General features: G+C 41.8%; 1 protein-coding gene across 2 annotated transcripts in view; it reads left to right on the top strand.

Moving 5' to 3' along the window:
• MTHFD1 (methylenetetrahydrofolate dehydrogenase, cyclohydrolase and formyltetrahydrofolate synthetase 1) overlaps nucleotides 1–20,440 on the top strand; it is a 39,985-nt gene that overhangs the window by 13,328 nt on the left and 6,217 nt on the right. For both annotated transcript variants that reach the window (XM_021554537.3, XM_021554539.3), the window contains 18 exons: nucleotides 295–406; nucleotides 4,226–4,353; nucleotides 5,000–5,097; nucleotides 5,640–5,813; nucleotides 6,304–6,440; nucleotides 6,731–6,777; nucleotides 9,052–9,159; nucleotides 9,261–9,335; nucleotides 11,113–11,215; nucleotides 12,364–12,440; nucleotides 13,407–13,547; nucleotides 16,056–16,124; nucleotides 16,681–16,792; nucleotides 16,977–17,116; nucleotides 17,489–17,530; nucleotides 18,545–18,645; nucleotides 19,347–19,524; nucleotides 19,894–20,001. In XM_021554537.3, coding sequence (XP_021410212.1) covers nucleotides 295–406; nucleotides 4,226–4,353; nucleotides 5,000–5,097; nucleotides 5,640–5,813; nucleotides 6,304–6,440; nucleotides 6,731–6,777; nucleotides 9,052–9,159; nucleotides 9,261–9,335; nucleotides 11,113–11,215; nucleotides 12,364–12,440; nucleotides 13,407–13,547; nucleotides 16,056–16,124; nucleotides 16,681–16,792; nucleotides 16,977–17,116; nucleotides 17,489–17,530; nucleotides 18,545–18,645; nucleotides 19,347–19,524; nucleotides 19,894–20,001 — 1,950 coding nt within the window. The remainder of the gene's footprint in view (nucleotides 1–294; nucleotides 407–4,225; nucleotides 4,354–4,999; nucleotides 5,098–5,639; nucleotides 5,814–6,303; nucleotides 6,441–6,730; nucleotides 6,778–9,051; nucleotides 9,160–9,260; nucleotides 9,336–11,112; nucleotides 11,216–12,363; nucleotides 12,441–13,406; nucleotides 13,548–16,055; nucleotides 16,125–16,680; nucleotides 16,793–16,976; nucleotides 17,117–17,488; nucleotides 17,531–18,544; nucleotides 18,646–19,346; nucleotides 19,525–19,893; nucleotides 20,002–20,440) is intronic.

The following is a 20,440-nucleotide window of genomic DNA, read 5'->3' on the forward strand; positions in this document are numbered from 1 at the left end:
TCCACTTGGGAATCATGGAGGAGTTCAGAGGAGGTTGTGAAGTGTTGACTAGCAATAGTTCGGGGTAGGAGTGTGAAAATAGGCCATTATTTCTAGCTGCAGGAATTTGTCCTTGCCAAGGAACTGGCAGCTACCTTTAGCTGCTGAGAGTGCCCTTCCATGCCTCCACTGGCAGTGGGTGAGCACAGTTTTACTGCAGCTCAAGCTGATCTTGCTTGCTGCAGATGCAGCTCTGCATTTTTCCCTTGCCAGCATGATACTCAGTTGTTTGTTGTTTTACAATTTTTTTTGTAGGTTGGCAAAGCTGACATCCTGGTGGTTGCAGCTGGTAGAGCTGAAATGGTAAAAGGTGAATGGATCAAGCCTGGTGCAATCGTAATAGACTGTGGAATTAACCATGTGCCAGGTGCGTGGGCAGTGTGTAACAAGTGGGGATGTGTTTGTGTATAAATGCACATGCTAAGTTCATGAATATTATCTCCTTGGCTCTATGGTCCAAATGGACTTCTTTCTCCTGTAAGTCTGTCTTAAGTGGTGATGATAACCTCTGACAATGCCAAAGTAAAGAGAAGAATGATCTGAAGGACTCTACTAAAGCAGATCAGTGGCAGTTTTGATTCAGCCTTCAATGAGGCTGATGATTAATGGAGGAAAGAGGAAGCCTATGAAATATTGCAACAGAATATCTATTTAATTTTGCCCCAGCTACATGGTGAAGTCTTGTCACTGTTGTCACTTTGGAGCACAGGGCATTGCTGTCATCACTTCGTGCTTGGATCTGTTCAAGCAGTTCCCTTTGAAGTACAGAAATGACAAGCACTCTCTTAAAGTAGCTGTGGATTTGTTGAATCACAGCATTAACTTCTTAGGCTTGAATGGCTGTTGTCTTGAAACAAAGCAGGTTGTGCAAGAGTATTGGTGACAATGGCTCAGGCATAGAATAAAGTGCTTTAACATAATGGATTTTAGGGTAGGGTTTCACTTAGCTGCTCCTTCCTTATAAAGATGCTACAGACAGTCTGGCAATTTCTGTTTTCATCTCATTTTAAATCCAAATTACAGATATTGAATGATATGGAAAATTAGTCACTCTTTCTGTGCTACACCCACAAGGCTTTTAAAAGGTAGTTTTCATAATTAATCAGTGATTTTGTTGCCATTATTTAACAGAATGTAAAGAAATTTCTGTTCAGTGGTCTTGTTACTCAAAGTTGACATTAGGCTGCTTTTAAAAACATGAGTCCTCTATCTAATTAAAACTAAAAAGTCATCTGCTGTTGCTGTTTGTTGCTTGATGGTTTTGTTCCAAACAGCCCAAACTTAGGCCATTTGCCAAAACCCACAAGGTCACTGCTGATGTGCATGAAGCAGAATGGGTTGGAGCCTCCCCAGCTGACATGTTGCAAATAAAACCCCCATTGTGTTTCTGATATATGATGGTATGACCTTTTTTCAGGCTTTATGTGAACTGCATCTCTGAGGACACATCCCTGTTCCTTTGCAATTAGCCTGCCTTGAGCAGTGCACTGACATCTGAGCTTCTTGTGCACCCAGCCCAGTCAGTGTCACATGGAATACACTTAATGGCATTGAGATTTGATAATTGAGACTTGATAGAGTATCATAGAAACTGTCACATTTTTAAATGATGGATGCTACAGGCTCTTTTTTTTTTTTTCCTTTCCTTTGGCTTTCTGAAGCTGCTGAATTTTCCTGATTTTTTTCTCCTCTAGTACTTTGTGAGAAGGTTTTCAGATGAATCTTTTGGGAAATGAGTACCAGAATTCCAGAATTGTGGGAATTGCAGTGCTACAGAAAGAACAGCAGCCAGCTTCCTGGCTTCTCCAGCTAAGTCACTGTACAGATAGAATATTGCTGCTAGTTGTGATGGTGCTTTGAATGTGATGGGGTGGGAACACATACCACAGGTATATGTGAACCCAGCTAGGTGCCTCCCAGGTGCAGCTGTGAGTTGTAGCAATGGCAATTTCTAGATATGCCTTTGGTTTGCTAGTCAGGGTACCCTGTCCAGGCAGATCCCATACTGATTTGGTATATCAGGACATTACCTCGTGCAGTCTTACCAAGCTGGAGTTAGGACAAGTTATGGCCATGTAGCACCATACAAATGCAGCTGTTGTGCTTGGGAATGGAGGGTGCCTGAATGCTCCCAGGGTGCTGGTTTGGAGGCTGGAAGAGACACTTCAGCCACATCTGGCTTGGTGTACTGCAGTTAACAGAATTTCTTTCAGGTAGACAGAGAGGGAAAAACAGTCTCCTGATACCTCTACTAGAACAGACAAGTGCCTCTTACTTTCCAAACTGAGTTGTAGTTGTCTCTCCCCACTGCTGCAGTTGGAGGGCTGGTCCAGCAAATACTCTGGATGCCTTATTCCAAGCCTGTTGAAGTTGCTTTGCTAGAGAAAGGGAAAGGTGTGCAGGTAGAGGATATTCCCAGAGGTGACAGTCCCTGGAATGTCCTTCTCTGAGTCCTGATGGAGGAGGCACCTCTGCTCCTCCTAAGTTCCCTGCTATGGGATTTTGCAGCCCTTGCTAGCAAGAAACCATGAGAGTGGAATATGAGAGCAGCTTTTTTGCAGCATGGTTATAGTGTCACTGATACCCCCTGTAACTAGCTTGTATTTTTTAAGAGTGGGATGATGAATATTGAGAAGGTGGAATTATGGGGAGAGATGGCAAGTGTTGTGTGTCAGCTTTTATTCAAAAGAATATTTTGCAGGTAATTGAATAATTCCTAGGCTGTGCTCAGCAGTGCTTGGTGAGGGGTGCAGAAGCAGGGACTGGGGGATTGTTTGGTATGTGCTCATCTCTGTGTCTGTGGAACAGATGAGGCAGTCTGGAGTGCCAGCTTGTTTTCCTCCTTCTTGGGCCAAGAGCCTTCCTGGCCAGGATGGCTGATGAGCCTGCTTGGCATCCTTGGAAGAAAATAAAATTACATTATTTACTGTTTGCAGCCTTAATTAAATTGGTCTCTAGGGAGGAAGGCCAGGATGGTCTGCAGTTCAGGCAGCAAACTGACAGTGGCTGTAGAAACACTGGTTACCAGCTGTGATGTTGTTCAGGCTTTGAGCTTTAGGGAGAAGTAGTGCTGCTTAAAACACACAGCAAAGCATCCAAGCTGCTAATTGCCAGTAACAATGCAGCTAAAAAACAATGTTGGCTTTTGTTCTCGCTTTGGTTTTAACATAATCAGCTGTTGAGGAGTTTGGTTTCTGTTCCACTCCTCCCCCTCACCAGATGTATATGAAAGTTACTGATTGTGTTCTGTTCAAATATACACTTACTGTATGCAATATAACATTTCAATAGAACAACATTAAAATCTATTTTCAGGTTTTCACACTGGTTAGAAGCTCCCTAGAGTCCTTTATCTGAAGTGGCAATCTGCCATTCCAGGAGCAACTTAAATTTTCTGATTTTATGCGCAGTAATCAGTGACTTCCTTAGATGACTGTGCTAGTTTACTAATTTATTTTGTCTCTTCCTCTCTTTATGGGTGGGTTTAAAGGTCACCACTGGAAAAAAGGACTATGTCTGCTTCTGAATTGTCAGGTCATATAGTTCAGCAGGATATAGTAAAATACGTTGCCCAAGAGAAAGATTATCTTACTGAAGCTTTCTTAAGGCACCTGTGAAGTTTGTTTCGACAAGACTGATCTCTGTGAACACCAGTATTTACTGGTCCATCATTAAACTAGCAATGATAACTGAAAAGCTCAGCACTTTCTGCCTTCAGGTGCAGAAAGTGCAGGTAATTATTCAATAGTAAGGCCCAGATGCCCTCCAAAATGGAACAGAGCAAATGTGAACCTGGGGTGTTTGGAACAAGTCAGCTCTGTTTCATCTCTCACCTCTTCATGACTGTTGGTTTATATCTCATTCAAACTGCCCTGTGGGCAATGAGCCACTGAGAAAAGACTTGCATCTCCAGGAAAGGGAGATCTGTCTGGCTGAGGATAGATGGTGCTTAATGGGAGGATGTGTTGCATGAGCTGTTGACACTCTGCAAGTGAAGTATGATGATAACAGCTTCATCTTGTGATGTTGTCTTAGCTGTTTTATCTTTCTTTGCAGCTTCTTGGGTACTCAGCTTCTATTTTGTTTGCTCCAGCAGAATTAAAGACTTCAGCTTCAGTCAGTGCTGTCTCCTCTGTTGCTGTGCTGAAATGTGATGTGTGACTTACTTTTCTCCTTAAATCCCCAGACAGCACAAAGGCCAGTGGAAAAAGAGTTGTGGGAGATGTGGCATACAGTTCAGCAAAGGAAAAGGCTTCTTTCATTACCCCAGTTCCCGGTGGTGTTGGGCCCATGACTGTGGCCATGCTAATGCAGGTACTGAGCAGACTCTGGTCATCTCCTCTGCGTGTGCTTTGGGGGGTGTTGCTGCTGGCCATCAGCACACTGCCAAAGCAGCTGCTGCTCCCTTCTTGCTCTTGAAAAATCCAGTTAGGATTTCCAGCTTCTAGTCCAGACAATCTGGATTCAGTTAACTGAGGAAAAAGATGGACTTTAGGGAATGTTAGAACAGAGGTTTCTGGTTGGTCAGTTTTGGGAGATTTTTTTTTAGGGTTTTTTGAGTGTGGTCACTCAAAACCATAAGAAATGGTCCTGTCCTATAATGCTCTGGCTGTGATTCTGAAACTATCTTTAGGGCGACTGGATAGAAAGGAGAGTAACAGTATAAACCAGCTCCCTCTATTTCTATGCTTTGCTTAAAAAACCCTGCTGGCACAGAACACCCCAAAAAATCCAGCACACTGGAAGACCAGTAGAAGGATAGATATGGTGGGATATTTTTTTTTAAAGAAAACAGCAAGCGGAATCTCATTTTGTATTATTAGCAAATGCTTTAATAAAAACACTTTGGTTTAAACTCAAACTGAGACATTCAGGAGGGGCAAACCTTTATGGTCTCTTTGTTAACCAGTGCAGTTTGTGCAATGGTAGTTGCTTTAATGCATTCACTTGCTCATTTTAGAGCACTGTGGAGAGTGCACAGCGTTTTCTGGAGAAGTTCCAGCCTGGAAAATGGACCATCCAATACAACCAGCTTACCCTAAAGATACCTGTTCCAAGGTAATGCTTTCAAATTAAGGCATTCTAAGGCCTTCCTGAGGAAACAGAGCTAAGCTGCAGTGGTGCCATGATATCTCTTGGAGTGTTCTTGGACTTTCACAGACTTCAGGCCAGCTAGATGGTTGCTGATTGAAGAAATAGTGAAAAACATGTATTTTGGAAAATTTTCAGTCTGGCATGCCAAAACAGTAGTATCTTTGAATAGGAGTTGCTCAAATCCACAGGGAGCAGCTGAAAACATCAAAATTCCATATGGGATCATTATACATTGTCTGCAGAAGGCATTTGGGAAAATGGGGAGGCTGGGGAGAGGGGTTGTTGTTTGTTTTGGGTTTGGCCTTTTTTTATGTTTAGAAAGGCAACTCTGAGAATGTGTCTGTTCTAATATACCTGATACTTGTGGGATTGATTGATTTAACTAGTAGGGTTTAAAGATTGACTTCTAAAATATAGATTAGGTGTTTGTAGTTTATTCCCTACAGAAGCGGGGGAATTAGTGGAAGTCTTTGACTTATAAACTCCTCTTGCTCTTTTTCTTTAAGTGATATTGAAATCTCCAAGTCTTGCATGCCCAAGCCCATTGATCAAGTTGCAAAAGAAGTTGGCCTTTTCCCTGATGAGGTGGAGCTCTATGGCCAAACTAAAGCCAAGGTTCAGCTCTCAGTTCTGAAACGTCTGCAGAACCAGCCAGATGGCAAATACGTCGTTGTCACTGGGTGGGTGCTTCCTGAACTGAGACATCACTTACAAGATGAAAAGAAATTTTATTAGCATGGCTTGCTGTGGAATTGTCTTTTGGTGGGGTGACTGTATGGGGTGCTCTGGGTTTTAGTAAATCACATTGTGAAAATACTGTAGTTTGGGAAGTAGATTGATCACTTGTGGCAAACAGTGGGGGAACATAGCTTAACATTTCTCTCCAGCAGATGAATTTGGTCTACAGGGTAGACTGGTTCCAGGCCAAACTTCTCCTGGTCTAGTAGCCTGCCTTCAGTAGAAACTAGCAAATTGTTTCAGAGCAGTAGCTATGTGATGATTTGCTAATCTCATTGCAGTTTTGAATTGATGAAGATTAGCTGAAGTATGAGCCAGTTCAGAATTTGAATTCTGATTAGCTGCAATCACTGGGTGACTGTTTTGTCCCTGGGATTTGATTCTCACCCAGTACAAGGGTGTAATTGTGTCTTTTCTGCTTTGTTGCTGCAGAATAACTCCCACTCCCCTGGGAGAGGGGAAGAGCACCACCACTGTTGGCCTTGTCCAAGCCTTAGGAGCACACCTTCACCAGAATGTCTTTGCCTGTGTTCGGCAGCCTTCTCAGGGGCCAACTTTTGGCATAAAAGGTATGATTGTTCTGTTGCTTGCAGTTGACCTAAATGGACAAAGATGGCATTTAGAAATACTATTCTTCTGCACTGTAGTTTTACATTATTTCTAGTTACAAGTCCATTTATTTTAAGAAAAAAGGGCTTTGGGTAAGTTTTTCAGTTTTGTCTTCAAGGTACTGTGTTGGGATTTAAACTCAGCTGCTCAGTGGGAGCTGCCCTCTTGGAGCCATTAAGCAAAGAGATGTAATAGCACTCTGGGCTGGAGACAGCTGCATTGGTGTGGTCTGACTGTTGTCTCTCTGCAGGTGGAGCTGCAGGTGGTGGCTATTGTCAAGTTGTCCCAATGGAAGAGGTAATTCTTGATACAAAGCCTCATTGCACTCACAGCTCACAAACCCTGAAGAGATACTGCAGTCAGATAACTTAGAAAATATATGAGTTTGTGACCTAGTGTAGCACTTGAAAGAACTGGTTGCTTGATTTCAGCAAAGCTTGATTTTTTTTAAGCAAACAACCATCCTTGTGTTGTTTCAGAAGTGTGCCTTCATGGTCAGGAAACATTATAGAGCTAGGAATTCCCAGTTCCTCTCTTCCCTCCCCTTCTCTGCTTTGAATTGCTGTGTACCCTGGAGCGAAGTACATCCTGTGCCTCATTTTCCCAGTGCTGAAATGAAGATGATAATGGCTTAATGCATTTTGGAAGAATCTTGCATAGTTCTGTCAGTTGTGGTGGCTACCGACTCTTTCTGTGAGCTCTTTTGGTGTACTTGTGTTTTAATTTACTAATATGAAATGGGAAGAGGGAATTTGGGAATCAGCAGTGCCAAGACCTCAGCCTATGGGGAGCTGGCACTGGAGCATATTTCTGGTGTGACTTGGCAACAAGTAAAATTCTGTGTTTGGAAGCAGGGAATTAAAAAGCACGTGTAGCATGTGCTCTCGTGCCTCTCTCAGCTCTCAGAGTAATTGCCTGTAGAATTCTACCTTTGTCTCATGCACTGTAGATTGACACAGGACAATTTCAGGAAGAAAAGTAGAAACGATCAGAAGGGGCTGTTTGTTCTAATTGATGCAGCAAATCCATAAAAGATAAAGATGTTCAGGAGGCAGAATATTGATTTAGTCATGTGCCAAGAGCATGTGTGAAGAATAGATGTGACAGGAAAAATAACCTCCTCCTCTTTGGGAGTGTTAGTAAGACAAGCCAAAATATCTGACTGTGTGCTGCAGTGGGAAATAGCCACACTCTAGGAACCAAACTGGCTGGAATGACTTTTTTTAAGTATGACCCATGTGGTAGAAATAACACATAGTTTTTTGGGGGTGTTTTAGTCAATGTATGTCTGGTAAAATCAAAGTGTCTGGAGTCACTAGTTACAATAATGACCTTGATACATCTTAATAATTCTCCATGCAGTTTTCATCCTATGGAAAAAATAGCAAGTGAAAAACTTTTGAGTTCATACTGCAGAACAGAAGTAATAATAATTGCTTCTTGTTGCATGTGTGCAGAATAAGACAACAATTAGCATTGCTAATTAGGATTTATAATTGGTGTGTGACTAGCTGCATTCTGTTTTAGCTTTGTGGGTTTTGAGACCACATAACAAGGCTTCAGTAAAATGGTGTTGTAAGGTATTCTGTCATAGAACCTTTTCTAATATCCCCTTTCATCTTCCGTTGCTGCTTTGCTAGAGATGAAGAGGATTGTTTTAACCACACCTTTTACTCACCTGCCATAATCATTGGATCATTTAGGTTGGAAAAGACCTTTAAGATCACCAAGTCCAACCATTCCTCCAGCACTGCCAAGCCCACCACTAAACCATGTCCCCAAGTGCCACTGCATGTTTTTGAAATACCTCCAGGGATGGTGACCCCACCACTTCCCTGAGCTGCCTGTTCCCATGCTTGACAACCCTTTCCATGAAGAAATTTTCCCTCATAGCCAATCTAGATCCTTCACCAGCTTCACAGCTACAGTGCAGCCAGATAACTCATGCAGTCAAACCCACTCAAACTATGTTTTAATGAGATAGAACTAAGAAAACTACTAGCAGTGTCACTGTGTAGTACGTGGTCTACAAGTTCTGCCTGTGATTCTGTGTTTGGGTGGTTACCTTAAGCAGAGCTCTGTGCAGCCACAGAGCTCCACTGCTAGTGCTGCACAAGGTTGCTAGTTCCAGTTTAGCTCAGACTCCCTTGTGGGAGCAGCAGCCACTTCAACTAATGTATGTGTGAAACCTGCTGTGCATATGAGGGGGTCAGTAAGAAGGTGAAAGAGGAGCAATGCAGAACACAGAGTGTGCTGAAGTTGGGTCTTTAAGTGCCAAAGGAGCCTGTGAGAACCGTTCTGGTGGAGGGGAAAAGAAAAAAACAAACAACTTTTTATTTGGGAGCTTTGTTTTAGAAGTTTGTAAAATGACATGAATGTGGGGGAGGCATTTTTATGTTTTAAAGAAATTCTTTCCTCTCTTCCACATACTGCACTGAGCAATCTCTCCCCCTCCACCCTCACCCACTTTAACATTACTATTAATACTCCTCTTTCCATCTGTCTACGGTGAGTTGGAATAAATGAAAATTGCAGCAGGATGAGGTAACTGATATGTTGTATGTCCTCTAGTTTAACCTTCACCTCACCGGTGACATCCATGCCATCACTGCAGCCAACAACCTGGTCGCTGCTGCTATTGACGCACGCATGTTCCACGAGCAGACTCAGTCTGACCAGGTACAATCCTCTCTTATCATGTATTTGATCCCAGCCCACTTTGGCCAGGCTGTTTTGGATGTGCCAGCAGTGCTGATTAACTGCTTGTTTCTTTTTGCAAGGCTCTCTACAACCGTTTGGTGCCATCTGTCAATGGTGTCAGGAAGTTCTCAGACATTCAGATCCGAAGGCTACAGGTGAGCTCGCTGCTTTCTCTTGGTTTCTGGTTTTGTTCCATTTACCTATCCTTTAGGTAGGCAGAGCTACGTTACACAAGCCCCTGTGTTGTCCCTTTGGTCATTCTGCTGGCGTTTGTTTTTTACACAAAATGTGCAAAAGTGTGCTAACCCTTCATACAGCTCAGAAAACAGATGCAGCCCAAGGGGAGGAATCATTGCTATATCTCTGTCAAATACAGTATGGTTAACATAGTGGGAAGAAAGAAGGTTAGTATCCTTTATTAGTGTTGTCAGTTCAGTGTCCTTAATGTAGTTTTAGAAAGGACCAGAATCAATCTCTGTACCTAACATACAGCTGGAGATTAGTGGTTCCCATGTGACAGCTGTGTAGAAAGCACAGCATAAAAAAAAGGCAATTCATAAAATTCAGCAAAAAGAGAACATACAGAATTTTGTTTGTCTTACCCAGATTAAGAAAACAAAGAAAAATGAAAAAAAAAACCCCACCCATTCCCTACATGGCAAATTTCTCCTCTGAAAGAAAAAAAAAAAAAAGAATTCCCAGTTAGATAAGTAGCCCTGTCATTGAATGGCAGCCCCTGAGCAGCCCACAGCTCCTCTGATCCTTGAAACTTAAGGGCATGTGCAAGTTCACATTGGCTTCTGCAAAAATGAGGATTAGCAGATGAATAGTTTTGCACTGGGCTTGAACCTTGCAGCTAAGGAGGACAGACTGAGCCCTGCTGAACTCCTTCAAGGTACAAGCCTTGTTCTGTAGAGTATTCAGGCTGGATCAGTTGCCCATTTGGAAGTCAGGAGCAATTGTCAGACTACTTGGGAAAGTAAAACTCTGATATATTAATTGGCTATAATGTCTTAAACAATTAGAGAATGTGTGGTTTACTTCCATTGCTGAGCAAGAAATGATGTCATACTGCTTGGTGTTCCTGATGGACTGCTGAGGGAACTGTACCCTAACCGTTCTTCTGGTTATTGAATGTCAAGATGTGAACAGAATGCTAATACTCCAGAAAGATGGTATCTCTGTCATTGTTGTGTTTATTTCCTTTTCTAAATGATATGCTTGAAGAGGATAAGAACAGACTTTCTTCTTCCCTGCTGTTCTTCAGGAGAAAAATACGACTTAACTGTCTGGTTAATTAAAAAAATGTTGCTCGTTCATAAATCAACTATATCGTTCTCCCTCATGCCTAAGCTTGTGCTTTTATCAGACTTCTTGAGATAATTCTTCCCTCAATTAAACAATTTGGCAAACTGCCCATCCTCTCAGTGTGTTCAAGACCAGCTTTCTGGGATGCTGACAGCCTTGTGACTGAATTGTTTAATTCCTCCTTTGTGCTGCTTTAACCGGCATGCTGAAAGCAGTGGCTTTAAATACGTGTGGCTGTGTGCAGTGACCCCAGGCAAACTAATGAGTATTGGATGTAAGCATGTGAGACTAATGACGAGAGCCAGGCGTGGAAGGAACTGCAGAGCTGTCTCTTTACTCTTTCTGTAGGTGCCTTGCACAAAGCTTGGTGACAGCCTGCCCTATTGAGCTCCACTGTCTGCCTTGCCCTTTCCAAGCTGGACAGCAGCAAGCTCTGTCCAGTATATGCTGATATGGATCATCTTATGTTCTTGTGGGATTTGGAAGAAAGGCTCCCAAAAAGTCAGCCCCTCCTTATTTCTGAATATGCAGGTGCTGCTGCCAAAGCCTCAATGCTGCAGTAAAAGGTTCATTTCTGTGAATATTCTCACTATTATACATCTTATTTGTCTTTTCTTCCCATAGAAACTGGGCATTAACAAAACTGATCCTATGGCTTTGACAAAGGAAGAAGTAAATGCTTTTGTGAGACTGGACATTGACCCAGGCACCATAACATGGCAAAGAGGTACTAGAGACATTAAATGAAAAAAAACATGTCAAAAGAGACATTTGCAGTTGCAGTTGAAACTGTTTCCTGGAAAAATGGGAAAGAGGACAGAGCTGGTTACTCCCTCCTTAAATTTGGTGGGATAGTTGCCTGCAGCTGGGATCCCATTTCTGAAGGGTCTAACACAGGGGCTTGAATCTGCTCTGAATTCACAAACATTATGAGTTTGCTAATGGGTGACAGTTTGTGTTTCTGGATTTGTCAGTCACTGAGAGAGTTGAATTTGGCAACTGTAGCCAACAGCCTTTTTACCTTACTGCTCTGTGAGTAAGGGGAGAGGATTCTGCTCTGGAATTAAACTCAGTTTTAATCTGCCCACATGCTCTGTGGGGGGCTGACAGCAAATGAAGACCAGATTTTTTAAAAGGTTTTGAAGCATAGTTGAAGGTACAATCATTCTCTGGTCAGGCAGATATAATATTTCAGTATCAAAAGAATTTTAAAACTGGACTCTTTTCTCGATTAGGCTCCAGGTGTATTGCTTTTTCTTCTTTCTTTTAAAATAAAGTATGAAATGTGTTCTCCAGAATTTGCTTCATAACCTGTCATGAGACTAAAATAGTCTGCCTCATGGGAAATACTTGATAAAACACTTGGAATATTTCAAGCATATAGAAGGAAACAGCAAATTTAAGCCAGTATTTCATAGTTTTTGTTTCCAAGGTAATTTGACTTAATGGAGCTATATTAAACAATCCTTACTAAATAATAGTATCTGACCATTTTATCACTTAACTTATGAAGTGTTCATTTTATTTCTTTTCGACTGCAGTAATTTCTTGGATTCATATTGGTTAATGATGGTGAAAAATCAATTGGAGTAATATTATCAGTTCTGCTTTTCAGAGAGGCTTTGGTCTGTGGTTAATGCACACAAAGGGATGCAGGCTCCCTCTGAATGCAGTGCAGGCTCTGGTGTATCTGTGGGTATCTTAATTTCATTTCCGTTTTTGTGTAAGAATCATGTTTAGAAGCACTTGCTATTCTTCAGGAGAGGATACTTTCTCAAACTGCCATCTTCTCTTCATTGGTGACCTGGCTGGGTGTTTGTCACAGGGCAAAGATGTGAATTTATGGGCAATATCTTACCTCTGCATTCCTTGCAGTACTGGATACAAATGACAGATTCCTTAGGAAGATCACCATTGGACAATCTGTAACAGAGAAAGGCTTCTCACGGACGGTAATTGTTCCCTTTTCTGGCATGTTTAAAAAGTACTTTGAAAAAGGTGTTTCTAAAGCAAGTTTCTGTAACTCCAGCTGTTTTCATCTTTGACTGTTATATTGTTAAAAGAAAAAGCAGAAAGTCTTCTCAACTGAACAGTTAAATTTGCTACCAGGGCTGTATTTAGTTTTATTGTCTCTTCCCTCAGTGTTGTCTCCTGAGTGTTGGCTTCCCAAACTGGGGTGTGTCTGGCATAACATTGGTACATGAGTGCCCTTTCTAAAGGTGATCATGACAGTGGTTCATCTTCACTACTGCAGGTGTTTTGGGTGGGGTTTATCTGGCCAAAAGTCGACACAGTATTTGAGCTTGCCTAGATTCTCATTGTATAATCAATAGAGTAAAAGAGGCAATTGGGCTGTGACTCCCCTCATCCCTTAAGTAACTGTGAAATTTATAGTTCAAATGCATTGTGCTCAGAAAAGCCTCTTTCTTTTGACTTGAAATGTCCTTAGGGTACTTCGCTTCCCTAAGGTGGAAGTGTCTGCATTATGTCAGATGAATTTTACCCTACATTTCCTATGGAATCTAGTTTTTCTGCTGGTGGGTTTTTTGTCTTTTGCTGTATTGTTTAGCAATGATCAGATGAGTTAGTAAGCTCAGTCTTCAGAAATATAATTTGTTAGTGTTACGTGTTCTTACATGAATCACTAATGTTCGTGCCAGGAGAGACCCATAATAGCAGCAGAATGACTAGGTTCTATTTAATTTTGCAGGAAAAAAAATCCAGTTTAAAATGGCCAAATTAAATGAAGTGTTCTGAGAGCAATGCTTCAGATTTCTTGTATATTGTATATCTGTATTTTTTTCTTTCTTTTCTTTATTACAGTGATGATCATTTGCCTTGTTTTGAGAATTGAACAGAGGCAAGAATTGCTGGGAGGGAATCTTAATGAGTTCATATCCTTCATTCATTTCTTGCAGGCTCAGTTTGACATCACGGTGAGCAGTGAAATCATGGCAGTCCTAGCCCTGGCCGATGGCTTGGATGATATGAAAAAGAGATTTGGCAGAATGGTGGTAGCTTCCAGCAAAAAAGGACAACCAGTTACAGCAGATGACCTTGTAAGAGTCATTGCCATTAAATGCTTTTTGCTATTATTTCTGAAAGTTTTTGGATTAAAAAGCAGAAAGGCAGTTCTATGAAAAAAATTAACATATAAAAGATGAAAGATAAAATCCCAGCCCCTGTAGTTAATGAAGGTTATTTTCCTCCAGTGTGGCACCTTCACACCTTGTGCAGAGAGGGTTTGTGTGTGACCTGGGCAGAGACAAGGGTCCTGTGTGATGTGCTGTGTGTCAAGCTGCAGCTGGCATCATAGGAGTTACAGGGGAATTATGTGGTGGCTTCTACATAAAAAGCATGTTTATGAATCAGAAGAACTCGAATGTATCCTGCTGGCCATCCTGTTTCTTGGGCTCCCTGGAGTGAGGAAAACGCTGAGCAGAAGCAAAGCATTTTCAAATTCAATTACAGACAATGAAATATCTTCTCCTGGGAGTCTGTGAATGCTATAAAAGCCAAAGCATTTGCAAAAAGTGCGTATTCTCTGTAAGGCAGCCTTTGATGAGGGACACAAATGTTTAATTTCCCTTCATGAAATGGTGAATGTCATAGTGCTCACGATGCCTGTTACCAGTGTGTAAAGCAGCCCTAAGCAGCAGTTGCAAGCTTCAGCACTGTTGTGCAGCTGTCCCTCGAATAACTGTTAGTTCTTGGCACGGCTGTGGAGTGTGTCAAATAGCATTTTCCCAAATGGTGCTTCACTGTGCTTTCAGGGCAATGCCCTGGCACTTCTTCCTGACCTGTATTTCCAGCTAGGTGGGACAGGGCATTAAGGCTTACCCAGCTCTTGCTATCTTGCTGCAGGTATTTTGATTCCTGGGGAGATGTGGAAGTGTTGTTTATTTGTTTTACTTCCTCCCAGGATAAGGCTAAGAAACAGTAAATTGATGGCCTGACTCTGGCCTTGTAGGAAAAGTGCTAGGCTGGAACAATTTATCTGTAAATCCCTATGTGAGACATTTGTTGGGAATGAAAAGAGCATGTGCCAAAGTTCTGTAGGCAGCTTTGAGATTTTAATTCCTACACCTAGCATGCTGCCAGTTTAACTTAAGTAACTGAGTTAAACCCTTTTTCTGGAAAACGGGTGTTTCTTACTGCCCATCAGCTGTGTAGGCAGATGGTGCTTGGCTTGGGAGTTTCTTTGACTTTTCTGTAGAGTCCAGGTGATAGAAGTCGTTAATCTCAATTTTTTTTAAACTTCTTTAAAAATCTAATTATATTTCTGTCCATTCCAGTTGCAGAATGGAGGATGGTATCCAACATACAACAGGTTTTCTTGTCTGTTATGTTTGCGCTTGATGGCAGCCAGTGGCTCATGCTGTTAGGAACGTATTACCCGCTCTTCATGCAGGCAGAAATGTGATTGCAGAGACCAGGCTGGGTCCTGCTGCTGTGATGCAACCAGTGTCATGGGTGTGCTACCAGGAAGTGCAAAAAAAAAAAAAAATTCTGGGAAGGAATGTGGAATCAAAAACTCACTGCAGGTTTTTAGAGATGGGATGTATCAAGGTGCCACTGAGCGACACAGGTCTGAAATGTCACCATGGAAATCTTTCTCTGCAGTTTTCATTATTGTGGAGATGAGTGAAGTTTAAAGCTTATCCATTAAATGTTAAATAAGCTTTCATGTGGCAAATTGAAACTAATGAAACAAAGCAGTGAATGTCTTAGAAATAGTCTTTCATATCTTTGAATGCTGCAATTCAGTTGAAATTGAAAGGGAAGAAAAAGAGATTATGGGTCAAGGTTTTCATAACTGCTGTGAACATTTGGCTCAGGACTCACAACAGCAATTTTAGTTACTTTTTCAAGTGCTGGATAACAGCTGGTTTGGTTTCCACTGGACTGTCAGTCACAAAAATGACCAAACCCACATCTTCTCTTCCCAAAGCACATGGGGATGAAATCATAAGCTTTCTTTGCACAGGAAGGAGAATTCAGCAGGGTATGTGGCTTGCACCTGGGAGGAAATGCGGGCTCCAGTGTTTGCCTTTCATGTCAGCCTGGTTGTTCTCATCAGAACAGAGGCTGACTTTAAAAGTTATTTCTGCACAAGAACTTGAGCAGGATGTAGCAGATTGTTATGACATTTTAAGGCCAGTACATAGACCCAAGTTGCTGAAAAGAAGGAAGAAAAATCCAAGACAAATAGACCTACAAATCTAAGAACATTGATTTCTGCTGCTGAAAGGGCTGCAGAAAACCATACCTTGCTATAGCATTGAACCATGAATTAATTGTTCTTTATGCCTTTGCTACAAAGTGATGGCCCAGCAAAGTCCCAAGCAAGAGGCTGTTCCCACCAGAAATCACAGATCCTCTTAGAGGAATGTAAAGGTCATTTTTCTGCTTTGCCCTCACTAGAGTTATTTCTATGTTGAGTGACTTCTCAACTTTTGGTTCTGGTACCAAAAGCCCACGAGGACAAAATCAGAGCCTTTACACTTCATAGGAACCATCTCAAAGTCTTGGTACATCTGGAAACTGATTGTCCTTTTTTCTTTTAGGGAGTAACTGGAGCTCTGGCTGTCTTGATGAAAGATACTGTTAAACCAAACCTCATGCAGACACTAGAGGTAAGCACAGGTTATTTGATTCTTGTTTCTGAGAAGGCACTTAGAGCGACTGATTTACTTAATTCATCATAGTCAGATTTAGTTAATTCATCATAGCTCTGCTGAGCTCAAGTTGGGGGTTTACTGTGGTTTTGTGCTCAGGGCTAGGGGAGAGGGCTGGGTTCCTCCTATGTCTGCCACTGGCATGTGGGATGACCCTGAGCAAATGCACTAAACTTTGCTCTGTCTTTGGTCTGTTGTCTTTAATGTCAAGAAGTCTTTTGGGAATTTAAATGGTGTGGATGAAGGAGAATGACAAAGAGTTGCTGGGATTTAGCCATCCTTTTCCTAAGCGGATTAATACCTCCACTTGTGGAGATTATAATAATCCTGTTTGCCCTGTAGTCCTTATTGCTGATAACAAATGTCTGATCAGAAGGCTTTAAGATCTGTCTTCTAAAAGTGTTTTTCTTTACTTTCAGATACCACAGTGCTTAGCTCCTGACATGCTGCATATTTGCAAAATTGCACTTTCTGATTTCCCCTTTCTCTCTCTCCTGCATCCCCCTTGTTCTAGGGAACACCAGTGTTTGTTCATGCTGGACCTTTTGCCAATATTGCACATGGGAACTCCTCTGTGTTGGCAGACAAAATAGCATTGAAGCTGGTGGGCAAAGATGGTTTTGTTGGTAAGTGTGTGGAGTGTGGGGTATTTTTGGTTTTTGTTTTGGAGGGATCTGCCTTTTTTTATCATGACTGTCTTTGGGCTTTTTTAAATTTTTTTTTTGTGAAGAAGTTTCTTATTTATATCATCAGAGTATGAGTTCTCCACCCAGAAATCTTTCACAAACTTCTTTTTATTTCCTACTCTAGTTACAGAAGCAGGATTTGGTGCAGACATAGGCATGGAGAAATTCTTCAACATTAAGTGCCGCTATTCTGGTCTCCGGCCTCATGTGGTGGTGTTGGTTGCCACTGTCCGAGCTCTGAAAATGCATGGGGGAGGACCTGCAGTAAGTACTGGGGAAGCCTTGTAGCATTTGATCAGCTTGAAATTGTCTTGAAATTCAGAGTTGTAAAAGGAATTTATATTTCCATGTTTGCCAACAGCTTCATTGTAGTATGTTGCAGGCTCGTACCTGATTGTTTTATTGCCTTAATGAAGTGCCTGCATGCTGGGCCACTTGTAACAGTCCCAGAGTGAGTCATGTACTGAGCTGTATTTTATCATGCAATCTTTTTTTCTTCCTTTTATTTTTTTCTTAGAAATAAAAAGGATCAGCATGTAGTAGAATGTTGTATCTTGAGCCCCACTTGAATCAAGTGGGGATTGCTGTCATGGATAAAAATCTTATGGAGCTCCGTTTCTTTCCTTTTTTCCACAGGTCACTGCTGGGGTACCTTTGCCAAAGGAATACACAGAAGAGGTAATCTTTAAGCTGTTGTGACAGTGGACCAGCTAACTGTGGTCATGACATGATGGTGTCATGCAGTGCATGCCTGGATTACTAGTGTGTCATTTATTTAGCTGCCACAAATAGGCTTCTTCATACAAACTGTAATGGTCTTTTTTTTTTTAATTATGTTACTTTGGCTCTGCTCTTTTAAGCATTTATTGTCCTTGGCCTAGGCAGTGTTCAGAGCCTTTTTTTTCTCATTAATTCACACAGTTGTCTGTATGCTCAATTTTTTATAGTAGTATCTACTCTGTTTCCCCAACCCTCTCAATGTGGAGTAATTGCTTAGCTGAAGTACTGTCTCTGAAAATATCCAGAGTGCCTCTCTAATTACTCTCTTCTTAGCAGCCGTTTTTGTTTTTATTCCCCGTTGTTTGCAAGTGAGGAAAGTGAACTAAAGTCTCACCTTCCATCCTTATGCCTCGAATCCTTGTGTACCCTTTGGATAATTGATCAGGCTCTTTACACTGCTGCAGCTCTTTCACTCCTGGAGCTTCTGTATATATTATCCTTTGCATAGGAAGGGATGAAATGTCTGAATTTCCAGGAATAGCGTTTGATGCTGCAAAATGTAAATGTATGTAAACTTAAAGCTGTTGCCACAGACTTCAAATGGATGTCATGAAATTCACTGCTGGTGATATTTAATATAGAAAGAGAAATGTATCAGAGAGGAAACAGAGGCTTTACTGTGGGGAGGTAATAAGAACAGGTATTAATTTTTTAAGCATAACAAAAGGTGATAAAAAATTGTTTCTCTTACCTTGACTTGGGAGCTGAAACCAGTGATCATTACAAGTAGTCACTCTTTCCTGTCTCCTGTCCAAGAGGTTACAGTGGTCTGGACTGTTCCAAAAGCAGCACTGGGGATTTGCCTTTGTGGTTTCATTCCCATTTTGACATTTAGCTTCTGATTTAGTGTGTTTGGGAAAAAAGTTTCCCTGCCCCTGATAAAATATCCTTCCTGCTTGCTGTTCTCTACAGAACCTTCAACTGGTGGCAAAAGGCTGCAGCAACCTAAACAAGCAAATCCAGAACGCGCGGATGTTTGGTGTCCTGGTGGTCGTGGCTGTCAATGCTTTCAAGTGAGTGGGCTGGCAGGGGAGGTGGTGCAGGGGTGTAACACTGTGGCACTTCATCACTTTGTTTAACACAAATTCTTGCTCTCAGTACTGTTGATGTTTTGTTGGCAGCATTTCCATGATCATAAAACCATAGGATGGCCTGGGTTGGAAAGAACCTTAAAGATCATCTGGCTCCACTCTCCTGCCTTGAGCAGGGATACTTTTCAAGAGATGAGGTTGCTCAGAGCCCCATCCATTCTGGTCTTGAACACTTTCAGGAACACTTTCAACACTGGGGCAACCTGTTCCGGTGCCTCAGCACCCTCACAGTAAAGAATTTTTTCCTAGTGTCCAATCTAAACCAACTCTGTCAGTTTGAAACCCTTCCCCCTTGTTCCTGTCACTATGTGCTCTTCTGAGAAGCTTTTCTCCAGCTCTCTTGTAGGCTCCCTTCAGATACTGGAATGCCATAGTTTTGGATTGTTAGAAAATGCATGAATTTGGTTCTGCTTGTTGTACTGCACAGCAAACAATCACTGTGTGGTCTTTTTATGCAGCAGAAGTATTTTGAGCTGTGGTGTTAAAGCTGATGCCAGCCAAGGAGGAGGCTGTGGTTTCTGGTAGCCATGATTTCTTTGGACACATTTTGGATCTTGCCAAGAACAAATATTAATTTACTGTTTGTGCAATCTGGTACAAAAATGCAAACTTTCTCCTTGCAGGACAGATACAAAGGCTGAACTGGCCCTTGTAGTACAACATGCAAAGGAGGCAGGAGCATTCGATGCTGTGGAGTGCACTCACTGGGCAGAGGGAGGGAAAGGAGCCCTGGCCCTGGCCCGAGCTGTTCAGAGAGCATCCCAGGCACCCAGCAACTTCAAGTTCCTCTATAATGTGGAGGTAGGATCTTGCACTATTACAGAGTTGCTTTGTTTATATAAGTTGGTTTCACTAGCTTAAGTTGCTTAGGGCTAAAAGGCTGCTGAGAAATTGAGAAGAAACGTGGTGTTAGAACTGAAACATTGATACCACAAGTCTCACAGACCTAGTTTGTCAGTTCTTACTGTTTTGGCTACCCATTGAAATATTGAAACATGTTTTGAAAACTCTCAAATTACTCTCTATTTCATTCTACAGCAGATGGAATTAAGCCTTATGTCTATAGAAGTGCACTTGACAACACATGTGGAGGATCTGAAACTGCTGTGATGCTGCACAGGTCTTTGTGCTTTGGCCATGCTGACTTGCCTGTGTTTTTTGTTTTTCTAGCTACCTGTTGTAGATAAGATCAGGCTTATTGCCCAGCAGGTCTACGGGGCAAGAGACATTGAGCTACTTCCAGAAGCACAGGAGAAAGTTGCCCTGTACACTAAGCAGGTGAGTTTTCCACTTCACCTGGTAGCAGTGATGCTTTTCATTCAAAATTATCATATTGATTGAACAGAGGTGTTGAAGCTGTGTTTGAAGGGAATCCTCACTCAAATCATGTCCTTATCCAGGACTCATTAAATGCTCCTACAACGGAGGAAGAAAAGGATGTGGTAAAAGAGAAAAGTGGCTTTGTCTTCTAGTGAAGAAGACAGAACTCTCTCATGTGGCCCAATACCTCCTGGTACCCATCTGTGATAGTTTTGGGGAGAAAGGGTAGGAGGATTTAGTGATCTTTCCCTAGTATACTCCCATTCTTTCAGCATTTAGAGAATTAGGGAATTACAACTCATTACGCTGGTTTTAAATAGTCTCTGATTATTTTTTTCCATCATGTTCCATTGAGATCAAGTTCCACTAATCAGGTTTTGAATCCATGTGGATTTTT

This window comes from Lonchura striata, chromosome 6 (genome assembly GCF_046129695.1).
Source record: "Lonchura striata isolate bLonStr1 chromosome 6, bLonStr1.mat, whole genome shotgun sequence".
NCBI classification, from domain to species: Eukaryota; Metazoa; Chordata; class Aves; order Passeriformes; family Estrildidae; genus Lonchura; species Lonchura striata.